This window comes from Tachypleus tridentatus, chromosome 11 (genome assembly GCF_004210375.1).
Source record: "Tachypleus tridentatus isolate NWPU-2018 chromosome 11, ASM421037v1, whole genome shotgun sequence".
Taxonomy (NCBI): Eukaryota; Metazoa; Arthropoda; class Merostomata; order Xiphosura; family Limulidae; genus Tachypleus; species Tachypleus tridentatus.
Window position 1 is genome coordinate 35,242,658 of NC_134835.1, and position 18,195 is coordinate 35,260,852.

An 18,195-nucleotide genomic window follows, 5' to 3' on the forward strand; every position below is an offset into this window, starting at 1 on the left:
TGGAGGAACACAAGCTTAATTTACGAACCATACGTCAACTAATCTCATTATCTCGGAAGAATGCTTAGAACGATATAGTGTGAGAAGACCGGAACCTACCGTATATAAGCTCTGCACTTTTATGGGTCTTATGTCAAATAAATTGCCCATAAAATTTGATAAGTCAGAGGAAATGCACGATTGTAAGTCGTATGGTTAGTGCTTTTTAATCTCCTAGAAATTGGATGGCAGTGCTCTGGTGGTCGACATTAATAATGATAAATGTCATGGTGGTAATGTGAAAAAGAAAAACAAAACTGAGAGGCAGAGAGTCCATGTCAACACACATAGCTTAAAACTGTTATACCAGTCGTTTTGGACACTGAGCTTCAAATACTTAGTTAACACTCCTACGAAAAGACGTTTCTAGTCCTGATTTCTCCAAGCCCGTTCCCCTGGCTGTGGTTTCGCTAGATAGTAGATAGGGACAGTGGGGATCTCGTTAATCCATTCATTAATGGATTTAAATGGCAATTTTATTTAAATACAAAATTATTAGCCTAATATTAATAACCTTTCAAGTTGCTCAGGGGCCTATTAGGCCCCACTTTTCGTAGGAGTGTTAAAGAACGTGTTCCTGGTATATGTGGTATTATCTAAGTTAGTCTGGTTTACGTTTGACAGTGATAAAGGAAAGTTGATGCAGCTAAGACGAAAATTATATTATTTATTGATAACTGATGCAGCTAAGACCCTGTAAATGTGCAGCTATAAAACGTAATTCAATGATTTTTATTCATGAGCCAAATAAACCAACCTTTCCTTGTTTGCCAGTCTCCCTAGTGGCTCAGCAGTATATATGTGGACTTATAACGCTAAACACCGGGTTTAGATACTCGTGATGCACACAGCACAGATAGCCCATTGGGTAGCCTTGTGCTTAAGTAGAAACAAACAAAATCCTTGCTTGCTATCTTGTGTCTTTGTGTGTGTGTGTGTGCACGTTCCCAATGTGTACATGAATATGTAAATCCCGTAAATCTTTGCAACTTATCATTGGACTGAAAGGTGAAAACATTTTTAAGTATACGATGTTATGATCAAGTAAGTTCCGGTTATGTTTACCACACTATCTTCGAGTCATGAATGCGGTCCTCGTCTATGCTGTCTATGAACACCAAAAACAGTCAGTATTTCTGATTGCGTATATTCAATATTTAAAAACAAAATGTTACAAACTAACACAGTCATTGTGCTAGTTCACACATATTGCTTCCTATAAACTTGTGTGGTTTAGAATACGAATGAATCTCGTAGCAATGCAAACATACCAATTTTATGTGTTTCGTTTGTTTGTTTGTTTGTTTTTTAAATTTCGTGCAAAGCTACAGGAGGGTTATATGCGCTCGCCGTCCCTAATTTAGCAGTGTACGACTAGAGGGAAGGCAGCTAGTCATCACCACCCACCGTCAACTGTTGGGCTACTCTTTTAACAACTAGTAGGGGGATTGACCATCACATTATGACGCCCCCATGGCTGAAAGGGCGAGCATGTTTGATGTGACGGGACTTCGAAACCGCGACTCTCAGATTACGAGTCGAACGCCTTAACTCACCTGGCCATGCCGGGGCCCTACAGAATGTGTAAAACTCAGTACAAAAATTGTGCAGCAGTCAATATATTTATATCTTGTTTGTTGGTCCACAATAAATGTTTTGTTTTTAACTTGGATCTTTGGTCGCTAGGGCATAAATTGTGTTGTTTTTAAGAAAGTTTTTTTTTTTTCCCCAGTGTGTGTGAATAAAATTTTCCTGTGAAAATTGTACAAATTTAAATAAGTTCTGTAACACGTTTGTTTGTTGAATTTCGCGCCTATTTACATAAAGGTTACCTAGCGCTAACCTGTCACTGCTTTCGAAATGCTGGACTAAATGAAAGACCGCCAAACCTAGTCAACATCATCCACGGCCAGTTCGTGTATGACTCAATAATGGGAACTGATCGCCATTATTACAAAGTACCCAAAGTGCAGAACGCAACTAGATTTTTTTTTTTTTTTTTTTTTTTTTGAGTAGCAGGACGGGAACCACCGCATTCTCAGATCTATAGTCCAGTACGCTAACCATTTGGGCCACGCTCGGCCTTATATAGCAGGCGTTTTAGTAAGGCAAGACGCCAGTACGTTCTAAGATAAGGCAAAACAAAGTTAGTACTCTATTTTTCTGAAACTTTGTTCAAAGTATGGTTTTGTGAAAGATTATTATAATATCATGACTTCCTGTAGTTAATGTTATTGAATAGAGATCTGTCCTGTAAACTCCGTACGTGTATTTTTGGGCAATATTTAAATAACTCAGTAATTGGGATACACGTAAAAAGCACGCCAGTCGAAAAATAAGTAAATAAAACGTGTGTACGCAAAAATTCATCAACTTCTATATTTGAATTTACAAACTAGAGGATTTGAAGCTTTCGGAAATGAAATATTTGTTCATAATTCCGTTAATATATAGTTTATATTTTCTGCTCTCCTTTCTAAAATGGAGTAGTTTAAACTGACAGAGAGCTTCTTGAAATAAAATACTTTCACCGAAAGATGGCGCCACATGTACACTGCAATATATGCTGTCATCATTTCCGGTTTTTTGTTGTTCTTTTTTTGTTAAGCGTAACGCTACACAATGACCTATCTGTGCTCTGTCCACCACCGGTATCGAAAACTATTGAGCTACTGGAGGACCATCTTTCAGAAAAGGTGGGTTGTTATGTATGTGTAAATGTTTACCGTGGCTCAGCGGAAAGCTTTGATGGCTTATACCTCTAAGCAGATTCCGGTTTTGATCCCTGTGGGGAGCACAAATAGCTAGCTCATTGTAATATTTTGGAAATGGTCATTAAAAATGGTTTAAAGCTACAAATATACGAAATATACAAACATACAAAATAAATATCGAGATCTCAAATAAAAAGAAGAAGTAGAAATCTATAGATTCAAAATCTTTATCTTAAACATGTTAATATTGAGAAACTGTTTGTTATTAGCCTTTAGTATTCAGTAATTGAACTATTTGTTTTTAGCCTTTAGTATTCAGTAATTGAACTGTTTGTTTTTAGCCTTTAGTATTCAGTAATTGAACTGTTTGTTTTTAGCCTTTAGTATTCAGTAATTGAACTATTTGTTTCTAGCCTTTAGTATTCAGTAATTGAACTATTTGTTTTTAGCCTCTAGTATTCAGTAATTGAACTATTTGTTTTTAGCCTTTAGTATTCAGTAATTGAACTGTTTGTTTTTAGCCTTTAGTATTCAGTAATTGAACTATTTGTTATTAGCCTTTAGTATTCCTTACGTGAACTATTTGTTTTTAGCCTTTAGTATTCCTTACGTGAACTATCTGTTATTAGCCTTTTGTATTCAGTACTACAAGTATTCATTCTTGGAATTTATTATCCAAGTCAGGTATGTGTGTCAGTAAACATAACAATTATTTCCAAGGAATTTTACAAGTTGGCTGGTGTCACAAACACGATAACCCAGCAGTTCAAGCTAACGTTTCAATGATTCTTTCATATAGAACTATAATATGGGTTAGTTTTTTCACTCATTAGATGTGTGAACGACATTTAGCTTGTCCCACAGCAAATCTTTCCCATACACACCTTGTGTTCTGGATAAGCTTTTCAAAAACACCTATAATACTATCAGATGAACTTCCAACTATTGTGTTACTTACAAGTAGGAACACATTGATAATTTGTTACGGCTCTATTCTAGGCCTTAACCAGTCTAAACTTTTCCTGATCTCCATTTGAAATCACAGTTCCTTGTTTGGTTTTATACCAGTTTTTATTTATTTCACTAGACATGTCATACGTCGAAATTCGAATTTACTCGATGTCTAGTCGTTCGACCATACTATATGCAATAAATATTGTATACGGACAGTGATGCGCACGAGGAAGGCTCAGGCCTCTGCCTTTCTGACCTTATTGAGAATTCCCATAGTTTTCTATACTGTCTTCCACCCACCCAAAAAAATAAGGACTTTTTTACGATGCTCGAATAATGCTTTTTATTGTTATAAATAACCTCTAACCTTTGCTGAATACGAAAGTTTCGAACTTCACACAAGGAAATACATAAACAAGACGAATAAACAAACATCAACACAAAGTGAAATACAGGTTTGATTAATTCTATGATGCGTGTCAGTTCCATAACGCCACATCGACAATTCCTAAACTTCACAAACTTTAAGTCAAACCAGTTAATCGGTTCAAGCATGATAGCTCTAGTTACAACCGTTAGTACTACGGAAATTAGGTTTGTGTTTCAATGCATATTTCCGATACTATCCATATCATCTTGTGTTTCAATACACTGTTCAACGACGTCTATTAATTACTGTGGAGCCCTTGCAGAAAAATAGAATAATTTTGAGAGTTTTTTTTTTTCACTCAAGACCACTCAAAAGGCTCTGCACATAGTCGTTTCTTATTCGTAAAACTGATAGACTAAAAAAAAGCCAGATGACCAACAGCACCCACCCACAACTGTTGGACTATTAAATAGTAGAATCTGACCGTTGCTCTTATAACGCACTTATGGTCCCAAAATAGTGAGAGCTTTTTGTTTTGAACCCTCGATCCATGGATCGTAACTCCTCAGATTTTCAGTCTTGTTTTGAACCCTCGATCCATGGATCGTAACTCCTCAGATTTTCAGTCAGAACACGTTAGCCACTGGGCCACGTCAGTCCTTGTCTTTCGTCAGCTTTACCTTTAAGGAAAACGTTTTGTTTTAAACTCTAATGACTTTTCGTTTTGAAAGAATAATAAAAATAATTCAGAAGAATTTTCTAGAATATTAATTACTTTGTTCAACAGATTGTACAGTCGTTAACACCCGCAATTCAGAGAGTTATGATCTAAGACTGCAGAGAATTAATACAGTGACTTAACTTAGAACTTTTATAACGAAATGTGACACATTTATTTTAGGGATGTCATGACGCATAAGAATGTCGTTCAGCTCTTTTATGCATGTATTATCTCTTAGTTTTGATCCATTTAAGCATAACTTCAGTTATTTCCAAGTATTTGTCAAACTATATGTATTAGAAATGTTTGATAGTTTTCTTTGTCTGCACGTAAAAATTATATAATAAAAATTTGTTTTGAATTTCGCGCAAAGCTACACGAGGGCTATCTGCGCTAGCCAACCCTAATCTAGCAGTGTAAGGCTAGAGGGAAGGCAGCTAGTCATCACCACCCACCGCCATCTCTTGGGCTACTCTTTTACCAACGAATAGTGGGATTGACCGTCACATTATAACGCCCCCACGGCTGAACGGGCGAGCATGTTTGGTGCGACCGGGATTCGAATCAGCGCCCCTTAGACTACTAGTGGAGATCCCTAACCACCTGGCCGTGCTGGGTCTCTTAAAATAGAGGGGGTGGAAGGAAAGTTATTTAGTCTCATGTATGTACTTACAGTCAGTAGTTAAGTAAAGTTTAGGTCTGTTTATACTGAAACGACTCCTATGTCATACAATAATTGTTAAATTCGTTTAGTATGGAGAAGAGAGTATTCCAAGCGTTATTTTTAGTAGCTATAAAGAAAAAATAATAACATATATTTCACGATGAACATGTGAAAAGCTGCAAATTTATACTGTGCACTATAAGTGACTCGTGTAATTTAATTTCAAAGTAATGTGTCATAGTTTATGAGCAGTGTTGCGTTCTAGAGAGATAAAAACTGAGTGATAAAAATAATAATAAAGAATACATCTCGCTCCGAAACATTATAGATCAACCTAATGTAAATCCCAAATGCTTTCCTATTATCCAAACTCCTTTTATTTGCTTTTTGTAGTTCATTATCGTTAACGAAGTTTTGCTGATTAAATTGAAGATACAACCCAACCTTAAGCAATATTGTTCTTTGATTCACGAGCGGAAACATCTACCATTGATTCGTTTAATCACGTAGTCTGGCTTTTTTGTTGTTGTTGTTTTTTTTTTTTGGGGGGGGGGTTACTGAAAGTTCTAATACCAAGTTAATTTTAATTTGTACAAAATGCTGTTGTAGTTTCTCAATTTTATAATTAACTCTTAATGACTAAATATGTAGAAATGATCATTCAATACCATTAATCATCTGGACAGACTAGAAAACTGATTGAGAGACCGTTTATATTACAGGACTCAGTAAGTAGTATTTTTGGTAACGCTGGATATTCTCCGACATTTTTCTCTCAAGTAAAAAAAATCGATGTTTCTTAAAGGCTTTGTAGTTGTGATAGCTATAGATGATTGACTGATATAATTCATTTTCTTTTCCGCCATAATCACGACGTTTTTGAGTTCGAAGCAATTATGCAAGACATTTACAAGTGCAATAGATTTTGATCTTCTAATGATTTCAGCTCAATGAATTCATTGGCATTGAACATAACTCTTATGCTATTGCTGTCTTTTCATTGGACAATACGTGATTAGGCTGGGTTCGTATTAGGTTATTGAAAGCTGACTGACTGAAGTGGCCTGAAACAGTCTCAGCTCAGTATCTTACGGTGATTATAGTGGTGTACTAACAAGACGAGACAGTGTACCAGCTGATTCATTAGTTATTCGTTCTTTTAATCACTAGTTGTTAATGAATAAACTTAATAAAATATGTTAGCCTAATTCCCAACATCCGGTAAATATCTTACAATAAATGTTTTTAACCGCAGTGTTTTTAACTTAAAGCTACACTGACTTCATTGAGCAGGATTACATGACAAATACGGTTCAAAAATGAACTGAACATCATTGGTAACTTAGATATAAAGTTAAAGAAAATTTTCAGGACACTAAACTACGCGATATACTCTATGACAATAGAAATCTAAGTTGTTATAACTAAAATGGTTCCGATCCCTTGTTTTTGTGTAATTTCCATCATAAAGTTAAACATTATTATCGCATTCTATTAGTCATGACACAAATTTCAAAATTAAAATGACAACACGAACTTGATTTTAAGTGAATTTCTTTAAATAATTCAAATGAATAAAATCAGGCGTAACAAACTGGAGAGTTTGTAGCAGGGTCAGACACTATGTTAAATGGCACGCGGCATATCATTCTGCTGAAGGCCCGGCATGGCCAAGCGTGTTAAGGCGTGCGACTCGTAATCTGAGGGTCGCGGGTTCGCATCCCCGTCGCGCCAAACATGCTCGCCCTTTCAGCCGTGGGGGCGTTATAATGTGACGGTCAGTCTCACTATTCGTTGGTAAAAGAGTAGCCCAAGAGTTGGCGGTGGGGTGATGACTAGCTGTCTTCCCTCTAGTCTTACACTGCTAAATTAGGGACGGCTAGCACAGATAGCTCTCGAGTAGCTTTGTGCTAATTTCAAAAACAAACAAACAAATCATTCTGCTGGAACTCAGAAACAACGTGTTCAGTGGTTAAAGTTGCCTTTAGCCTCATTGTCTCTGTTTTTGAGGTTATAAAATAATGTTGAATTCTTAAAAATAAATTATAACTACCATGTAAAGATAATTAATATTACTTCGTGAACAAATACGTATAAAGTATACTAGTGGACAACACACGTACATATAAAGTATACTGGTGGACAACGGACATATAAAGTGGACAGTGTACATACGTATGTATAAAGTATACTAATTGCCGTGTCCTGGCAATGCTGATAAGTAAGTTATGTTTTTATTCAAAGCTTTAAAAGTGGTTTTTTTTCTTACTAATAAGAAAACAAATATTTTTTTCTAATATTATTTTTAATAAGAGATGTAAGAGCACATAAAGAGAGCTCTTTCGACTAGTAGTCACCTGTACTTCAATATTCTGCAATAGATCTCTCTATGTATATATTAGTGAGTTTTTTTGCTGTTTTTTTTTGGCTATTATACTTAATTTTATAAAGATTGAGCAACCAACGACGTGAAGTATTATTGACTATATTTGGGTATATACATATAAGATAAAATTCCTAAAGCTAAGTTGGCTAGTTTTCCTTTGAGAGTCCAATTTTCTCAGTAGTTTATCAAAATGGAAACTACCCACTCCAAGATTGTAGAAGGGAACTTGAATGACAACCTATTGGCTGGATTTTTCTTTAAACCTTTTAAAGGAAATACCTCTCTCACAAAACTTCAGTACATATGTTGTTGTTTTTTATTGAAAATAAATACCGAACGTATTTGAGATGACAAAAACAAGAATACAAGTTAGGGTTAGTCAGCTTGTTTGCGGTTGCTTTCATGAAATGATACATATCAACATATATTTACCGACTGTGGGGTACAGTACGTTTCTCAGTGTAACACCCCATGACGGCTCAGCGGTATTTCACGCTAACAATCTGGTTTCGATTCTCGCAGTGGGCAGATCATATATTCCCCACAGAACACCTGTATGTAGTATTTTCATGGAAAGTCCCCTGTATTAAGAACTGTTTACTGCGTATTGAATTTAGCGTTGTATTCCTTTTCACTGTAAATGCGAAGTTCTGATAGCAAGAGCTGTGTCTGATATTAACGATCTTCCTGAGAAAAGCGATTTCAGACCAAATATATAATTATCTATTATTAATTATTCAATCTTTGGAAAGACATTTTGTACAAGTGTAAACTTAACCTGAGTAAAAAAACAAAACAAATAAACTTCAATTATGTTTATAACATTGCATGATGATCGTAAAATTATATTAATGTAACTTATCCTGTTAATAGCCTGTTAAGCTTTAGCAGACCATTTGCAAGACGTCCATAAATAAATTCATATCTTAACGTTAATCCATAGGCGTGCATACACTAGATGATTCAATGGTAAGTCTGTGGGCTTATAGCACTAAAGATCTAATTTCGATACCCGCGATGAGCAGAGCGCAGAAAACCCATAAGTGTTACGGTACACGTTAAGCGAAGTTTGCTTCTTTCAGAAATTAAATTTTCACACCTTATAAAACTTACAAGTCAACCTGCGCCTACTGTAAATTGTTTAGTCTATCTCTCATTAGGTTATATATATATATTTCGGTCTCCTAAGGCCAAACATGAAATGAAACGGCAGCATGTGTTTTAGTATGGTCCACATATTTTGTTATTTGGAAAGGCATAAAAATTATTGTCTCATGTTACTTGAGGAACATCTGTCTATAGGTATGACAGCTGTGAGGTACATCTGTCTGTAGGTATGACAGATGTGAGGTACATTTGTCTGCAGACATAACAGCTGTGAGTACATTTGTCTACAGGTATGACAGATGTGAGGTACATCTGTCTGTAGGTATGACAGATGTGAGGTACATGTGTCTACAGGTATGACAGATGTGAGGTACATCTGTCTACAGGTATGACAGATGTGAGGTACATCTGTCTGTAGGTATGACAGCTGTGAGGTACATCTGTCTGTAGGTATGACAGGTGTGAGGTACATGTGTCTACAGGTATGACAGATGTGAGGTACATCTGTCTACAGGTATGACAGCTGTGAGGTACATCTGTCTGTAGGTATGACAGATGTGAGGTACATTTGTCTACAAGTATGACAGATGTGAGGTACATCTGTCTGTAGGTATGACAGATGTGAGGTACATTTGTCTATAGGCATAACAGCTGTGAGATACATCTGTCCATACGTATAAAAGTTGTAAGGTACATCTATCTATAGGTATTACAGCTAAGCAAGTACGGGTTCTTTGTCTAAGAAAAACAAACTTCGTACGAAAGTTTTATTTGTTGGTTTTTTACTAATCTTGAACTCGGTTCATTATACTTTTGTGCGATAATCTATTCGAAAACAAGATGGAACGATTGCCATTATTAACAAGCAATTGTTTTAGCTTTTTTAGGGGGGAGGGGATAGTTACTCATTGTCGTTAGAGCTTGTCCAACTAGTTGAGGTAGACGGTCTTCCCACGACATTCTGCTCCGGCGAGAAGATTCAGTTTTCTTAACTACTGTTCGGTGTATTCACATATATTACCCTTACCTGTACAGTACGCATGTTGTCCGTTGTTGCTACAATTCTGTTGTAAGAGTGGCTGAAATATTTCTTAATTGAACTTCGTAGATGCCACATGGCTAAAGGTCCGGTAGTCTGATTGTCAATGCGAAAACTTACAACGCTAGAAACGAGGTTTCGATACCCGTGGTGGGCAGAGCACAGATAACCCATTGTGTAGCCTTGTGCTTAATTTCAAACAGATATTGTAATTAGACTGCCATGTTTCTCAGGGCCTTATTACGAAATCTTACAAAGCAGTGTTGACTTTTCAAACTAACCATCCGTAGTTTGAACTACTATAAACTTAATGTTCTTTATTTCAAGAACAGCAGGTTGTGTAGTTTTTAGATAACAGTTGCCACAGCAGTAAAAATATTTTATCTCAGCTTCCTGTTGTTTATGAACAAACTGCTGCTTTCGTTGTGATAATTTCTATCTAACCTTCTTCAGCTCACCTGATGTATTTTTCAAGACTTTCAAATTTTTGGTAGCATTCTTGGTCTTATAAGTCACATTTTTTGCTTCTAACATGGTTTGAGTCTTTAAAACACTTTCAACTACTGTTCGATATCTCCAATATGTAACTACTTCTAACTGTTAACCTCACTTGGATATCAAATTTTCAACAGTTCTTTATTTTTTGTTGTTGTTGTCTGGAGGGGGGCGGGTAGAATAACAAATAAATCACAAACCAAGGTAAATAAGAATTGTTCGTAGTTTCTCGTCGTTTGAACAATTGTGGCGGATTTACTATGATATATTTGTTTTAATATGAATGTTTGTTTCAGTTAAAAAATATATTTAGAAATGCATATAACTTCTACTGTTAATGTGTTGAGAAATTCCCTCCTATTCACTAAAGTTGTAGAAGATTCTCGAATATAAGAATTAACAGTATATGTGTGCATGTAAATACTAGTTATTGCCAGTATTGTTGGGCCAGCTGAAATTTATAGAAATTTGCCTCTAACGCTTATAAAATTAACCAACACAACTCCTCAAGAGATAGTATATATTATTGGTTTTCTACAGCTGGTAGACTTATGAACCTCGGAAGCTAGAACTGTGATTAACGCATATTAATCGAGAAACTACAGGTATTTGACCAAGAACTTTTGTAGAACTCGAACGTTACAAATCATTTAATTTCGGCCGATTAACACCGGACGTTAGTATTTTTACGAAGTCATTATATAACTTCAGCGGTGAAAAACTCACGTGTGGCCAGCGAAGAGCCAGCTGGCTCCTATTAAGTAAATTGTACCTATATCAATTCAGAATTAATTCGCTCGTGGTGAACCCTCGATAAGATATCAAGAACGTAAATTGTTCATATCAATCTCGTTGACAAATATCATAAAGTTAATACATAATGTCTTAATCTAAATCACAGTTTAACTCAGTTTTAGACTATTTGAAATCGTAATACGTAATAAAAAAATTGGAGGCTTGTCCGAGATGAATTATAATACGTAATACGATACACAGATGTAACAGTTTATGCAAGAAGAAGTAAAGAAAAGAAAATCCGTATGTAAGCAAAATAATAACCTTTCTAGGTTATTACAGGAGACATACGTAACAAATGTATGTCAGAGTCAGTATAGATTCTTACTGAGAGGGTTAATGTATACTTTTACTGTAAATGTAAGTAACATATGCCTGAGAAGGTAATGCGAATTGTAACGGTAAATATATATAACAAATGTTTGAGAGGATTGTCATAGTCTCTTACTGGACATGTGTATAGAATACTTTTGTGGGAGTTAATAGACTCTTACTGAAGACGTGTATAGTATACTTCTGTAACAGTTAATGGACTTACTGGAGACGTATATGATATATTTCTGTAAGAGTTAATATACTCTCACTAGAGAAGTGTATAGCATATTTCTGTGGGTATCGATAGACCCTTACTGGAAACGTATATGGCATATTTCTTGGAGAGCTTGAAACATATATAACAAACGGGTGCGAGAAATAATATAGACTCTCTTAAATGAGAAATATGTAGCCTATGTTTGAGGGAATTAATATAGACTGTACTTAGAGGTATATTCAATAACACCTGTGAAAGACGGTTCCTAAAGACAAATATAGCAAACGTGTGATGTAATTAATATAGACTTTTACTGAAGACGTATGTAGCAAACGTGTGATAGAGTTAATATAGATCTTTGTAGAAGAGATGCAACAAACGTCTTTGAAAGTTGTTATGGACTTACAGAAAGCAAATACGGACATCTGTGAGAGTTAATATGGACTTTTGCAGAAGTCATATAAAGCAAACGTCCGCTAGAATTAGTACAGACTTACATGGGGCATGTAAGAAATGCATCAGAGAAACGTGTAACAAGCACCACGAAGAGTTAATGTAGAAAACAGATAACTCGTGAGCAGTTTTGCCCGTAAGAAAACTCACACACTCTCCAGAAAGTTATTCAATTAGAGGTTTGATATTGGTAATTGTTAAGAACGTTCAGGTTATCTTAACTATCTTTGTGCTTTGTAGCTTATTTTAGAGCTATGGGCTGCGATTTTACTTCAATAAAGTTTGTCGCTTAGAGACTCAGACATGTGAAAATGTTAGTACTAGACCTGTAAAGAAACCATGCCCAGCGTGATACGAGAATAATCTCATGGTCTGTTATTCTGTTCGATTGTTGTTCCCCGGTATTCCCTGGCCACCTGCTCGCTGATTGACTGTTGAGCTATTGGTGAAATCATACTTGGAAAGTGAAGCTAGTTTTGCCCATCTGTCCACCGCTGTTTTCTGTACTGCTAACTGTTCTTCACCAGGGCCAACATTGATCATCGACGTCACGCGAAGCTGCTTTACGATTGGCAGATGTAAGAAAGAAAGACGGAGAGAGAGAAAGAGCATTCGTTGGAGAGTTGCGTACAATAAACACCGTATTCACGCACAACTTTCCGTGATCCTGAACGTGTTGGCCATAAACGTGTAGAAGGGTACTACAATATTTGGTAGCTCTGTTTATAACTACTTTGTTTTTACTGAGTGTAAGTCGTGCATATAATCAATGAAAGCTGGAGTCTGAGCTAGTCTTTTTCTTTATTTCCTGGTTGCAGGTTATTTTGTTATAGTGTTAGAAGAATCAGATGATAATTGGGTCAACAAGTATAATATCTTTGCGCGGTTTCTGTGATCTAAGGCTAGGTGTTGATATTATGTTCTGATCGTATTGGCAAATTACATAATTGCGGTAACAAGTATAGTATTTCTACGCGGTTTCTGTGATCTAAGGTTTGGCGTTTACATTGTGCTGATCGTATTAGTGAGATCACGTATTGGGAAGGGTGGTATTTAGGGAACATTGGTATTACTGCCTCCAAAGTGTCCCGCGTTACAATCATTTTGTTACTATAAAGATCAATGGACAAAGTTTAGATAGGAATATTAGACTTCTTAAAAAAAGTGTGGACTGTTCTCACGGATGTCTGAACTTACCATGACCAACTGAATGACCATGACCTCTCTTGTGTTTAACCTTCTCACTGTTAGCCTTGTTCTTCAACTGGCGTATTGTGGGCGTCCCCACCGACATCGGAGTTGGCGGTCCAAGGGATCGGAAGTCCATGGAGGCTGCTGCAGCCATTTACGGCACCACAAAGGTAGGGGGCAAAGGGCAAGATAATTGCAGGGTAGCTTCAACTGGAAAAAAAAATATCTATTAAGCCATTACTATAAGATAGTATATTACAAGGACCAGTTTGTAATAAATGTAATGCATTACTTAAGGTTGACAGTTTGAATATGGTATGAGATATCTAAACTAGTAATTTGTTTATTGTAAGAACACTCAATACTTTATGATATATCTAAATCAGTAAATTTTATATCAGAAAATAGAGAATATGTTATAAGTAACCTAAAAACTTTGTTGTAAAAATAGTATATACGTTATGAATATACCAAAACTTACAACTTTTATTCATAATTAAAATAGGGAATACGTTAAGAGATGCCTAAACTAACAACTTTTATTTCTGTTAAAATAGTTGATACGTAATAAGATACCAAAACTAACAACTTTTATTTATTGTTAAAATAGTTGATACGTAATAAGATACCAAAACTAACAACTTTCATTTGCTGTTAAAATAGTGAATACCTACTGAGATACCAAAACTAACAACTTTCATTTGCTGTTAAAATAGTGAATACCTACTGAGATACCAAAACTAACAACTTTCATTTGCTGTTAAAATAGTGAATAAGTACTGAGATACTAAAACTAACAACTTTTATTTACTTTTAAAATAGTGAATACCTACTGAGATACCAAAACTAACAACTTTCATTTGCTGTTAAAATAGTGAATACCTACTGAGATACCAAAACTAACAACTTTCATTTGCTGTTAAAATAGTGAATACCTACTGAGATACCAAAACTAACAACTTTCATTTATAATTTAAATATGGAATACGTTAATAGGTATCTAAACTAACAACTTATATTTACTGTTAAAATAGTGAATACGTTAAGAGATACCAACATTAACAACTGTTATTTATTGTTAAACTGGGAATACATTAAGAGATACTTAAACTAACAACTGTTATTCACTGTTAAAATAATGAATACGTTAAGAGATACCAAAACTAACAACTTTCGTTTATTGTAAAAATAAATAAGCTTGAATATGATTGTCTAAGCTTTCATGTGTTTCTTTTAATTAAATATAAGTAAACATAGTAACAGTCTGTTCTAAATTTATGGATATGCTGTTGTTTTAATTGTTCAAACGCCGCTAGACAAGACAACCACTTGTTTAAAGTAAATACTATTAGATGTGGCTAACTTCTTATTTTGAATTTGCAAGTTTTGTTTGTCACGATGACTGCAAACTTTAACTTTGTAAATACCGTTGGGCTCGTGACTGCATTTTGTAACCGTGTACGTATCATCAGGCACGTGACTACTTATTTTACTTCTGTAAATCTAGCTATCACCCTGTGTTTAATAGCATCTATTTAGACGAATTGAATTTTTTGTTATGAATATACTTCATATGTTACCACTAACAAGAACCAATAGCAGCAATTATCGGTATAGAATTAGTGAAACATTACACGTACGTAACTAATATTTCTCTGATAATTCGCCACATTGTTCTTTGTCTAGTTGTTTTGTACTTAAAGTCTCGTACTTGCTCTGTTGTTTTTATATTGGAATCCTATAGAAATGAGGACTTGAGTCGTGTCCGTAATTTGAATCTTAGGAAGATTCGTATTTTTAAGGACCATTTTTTAGCACGGTGATAAGTTATTAAAGAACTGCTTTATGTTGTATATGTTCACACATTTTTAGTGACCAGTTTTGGCACGGTAATAAGTTATTAATTAACTGCTTTATGTTGTATATATTAACACATTTTTAATGACCAGTTTTGGCACGGTAATAAGTTATTAATGAGCTGCTTTATGTTGTATATATTAACACACTTTTAATGACCATTTTTGGCACGGTAATAAGTTATTACTGAGCTGCTTTATGTTGTATATATTCACACATTTTTAAGTGACCAGTTTTGGCACGGTAATAAGTTATTAATGAGCTGCTTTATGCCGTATGTGCCAACACATTTTAATGACCGTTTTTGACACGGTATTTGAATATAGTATGGTATCAGTAGAATTGCCCTTTGGAGTTAAGATCTAAATCACTCGTTTCTTAGAATCAGTTGTGCATAAAATGTAATGAAAACAGGATTCATACGTGTGTTTGTGTTCATACGAATACGAAGAGCTCCTATAACTACAGAGGTACTGAGGGCGGTATGGCCATGTGGTTAAAGAACTCGACTCGTAGTCCGAGGGGCGTGGGTTCGAATCCCTGTCTCACCAAACATGCTGGCACTTTCAACCGTGGAGAAGTTATAATGTTACGATGAATTCCACTATTCTTCGGTAAAAGAGTAGCCCAAGAGTTGGCTGTGGGTGGTGATGACTAGTTGCCTTCTCTCTAGTCTTACACCGCTAAATTATGGACGGCTAGCGCAGATAGCTCTCGAATAGCTTCACGCAAAATTGAACAAACAGATGTACTTTTATAGAATTGCCCACAATCACTTGTAAAGAAAAAAAAAACACGTCTTCGTCTTCTATCAACCCGCTTTGTTTGCAATCATGTTGTCATCTGTGCACGTGTTTGATTTCAGTTTTATATTATTAGTCGATCAAAGTGGACTTGGATGTGAGAATATTAATAAAACAGCAAATGAAAGTATATTGAATCCAAGGCGAATCTGAATATAATTATAATGAATGTAAAATGACATTTCTTGATTGTCGATGTTCTAGTATCAGCAACACGATGTAAAACAAAAACAAAAAACAATTTTTGTCTGAAGTAACTTCGAAACTGGATGCAATGTTTTAAATAAAGGTGTGAGGTATTACAATTATGGTGGTTATTTTTTTGCACTACTTTTTTGAGGGCAATAATACTGTCGAAGTTCCGTTATTGACTATTTTGAAGAAGATACGACTGTGTAATTTATTAGTGGAATTTAATTTTAGGACAAGCACGCTCTCTTGAGTTTCTGGAGCCAAACGACACGGATGTTAATTATCATCATATGAATTATAATCTTCTCCAGGTCCTTCTCTTGTATAGAGATTCTATTGTTGTGCTTTATTGGAATTTGGCTTACAACAAAATTAGGAATACACGATATTCGTGATAGCAGAAAGAGCTTCTGTTCTGTATGAACGAGATTTGGCGTAGTAGTACTTGAGATATTTTTGTTTTTCTAGGATCCACGGGCAACAGTTTTTTTTCTTTCCCCTCTTGTATACGGATTGTATTTGTTGTTGATTTTCTGGAATCTACGGATAACAACTTTCTTTGTATACGACATGTCTTCGTGTCTGTTTATCTAGGATCTAAAAGTAACAGCATTCTTTGTATACGAAGAGTTTTGGAAAGAAAAAAACCGAGATACTTTTCTATACAGTCCGCCAGTGTCTCAGTGGTAAGCTCGAGAACTTATAACACTAAAATGCCGGGTTCGATTCCCCGCAAAGAACATTGTGTAACTTTGCGATTACAACAAACAGACAAAAAACGTTCCCCTACCCTAGATGTGAGCAATTATATCCTACGTGTTATTGTGTTAATAAATTAATATTTATTCTCTGTTAGCGACATCACATAATTTCCATAATAAAAACGTGATACACTACTAATAAATAGAAGTGTCTCAACTCCAAAACACGTTTTAGAAGTAAACATCTACAACTAAATATAAGGCACTGAATATATGTAGATCTTTACTCTTTGAATTGATGCGAGTTTTGTTTCGTGTGACCGTCTCAACAGAAGACAAAATTGTGTTTTGATTCTAGCTACCAGTGTTTTGTACAATATTAAAAAATAATTGATTTACAGATAACGTAAATAACTTTTATTTTAAATATATGGAATGTCATTAAATATACGTCTACAACATTTTTATTTCGGCAAGTTTTATGAACTATACAAATATCGCCATGGCAACAACATTCTATAATAAATTATCCAAACATCAACGTTTGAAACATGTTCACATCTTTCTGGACTTTGTTCATTCGTACATGTGAAAAACTAGACATAATATAATTTCTAGTGTTAGCCGTTGTTCATAATTCACTTGTTTAATTACAGGTAGTTTTATATAAGTTTTCCTTTAATTACTTTACCATAATTGAGTTATATTTGTGTAAGTACTTGAAATTTTTAACATTGATATGACTGAGTTATATCTTCGAATTATTCAACTGACAAGATGCGGAAAGAAAGTGTATTTTTTTTTCTTCTGCTCATCATCCATCCAGAAAATCGAGTTTCCATGGAAAAGTGACAAGAACCCTAACAAGTGATAAACTAGGCTTAAACTTCCAAGATCCGTTATAAATTCTCAGTGTCTCAATTTAAGATAAATGAATAGCAAAATCACTGTTGAAACATCTTAAAACTAACAGCAACGTTTCAAATATCGATATTTATTTTAACATTTAGATGATGCGAAGAGACAAGTCTGTCTGGACATGAATATAAAATAAGACATTAACTTCATACGATTTTCATATTTCAGTGTTAACGCTTTCAATGTCTCCATTCAAAACACTTAACATGTCTTGAAATAAAATTTGCGTTTAAAGTGAGAGCAAACTTTTCTTTTGTTTGTTTG

General features: G+C 35.0%; 1 protein-coding gene across 4 annotated transcripts in view; it reads left to right on the forward strand.

The window, feature by feature from the left end:
* Window positions 1–18,195, forward strand: part of LOC143231916 (semaphorin-2A-like) — a 165,348-nt gene that overhangs the window by 42,604 nt on the left and 104,549 nt on the right. The window contains exon 1 of one of the 4 annotated variants that reach the window (XM_076466746.1): window positions 12,810–13,630. The exons of the other annotated variants lie outside the window; for them this stretch is intronic. Within the exon in view, the coding sequence (XP_076322861.1) occupies window positions 13,480–13,630 (151 nt within the window). The 5' untranslated portion in view covers window positions 12,810–13,479. Of the gene's footprint in view, window positions 1–12,809; window positions 13,631–18,195 lie in introns of those variants that run through there. 4 annotated transcript variants of the gene reach the window in all.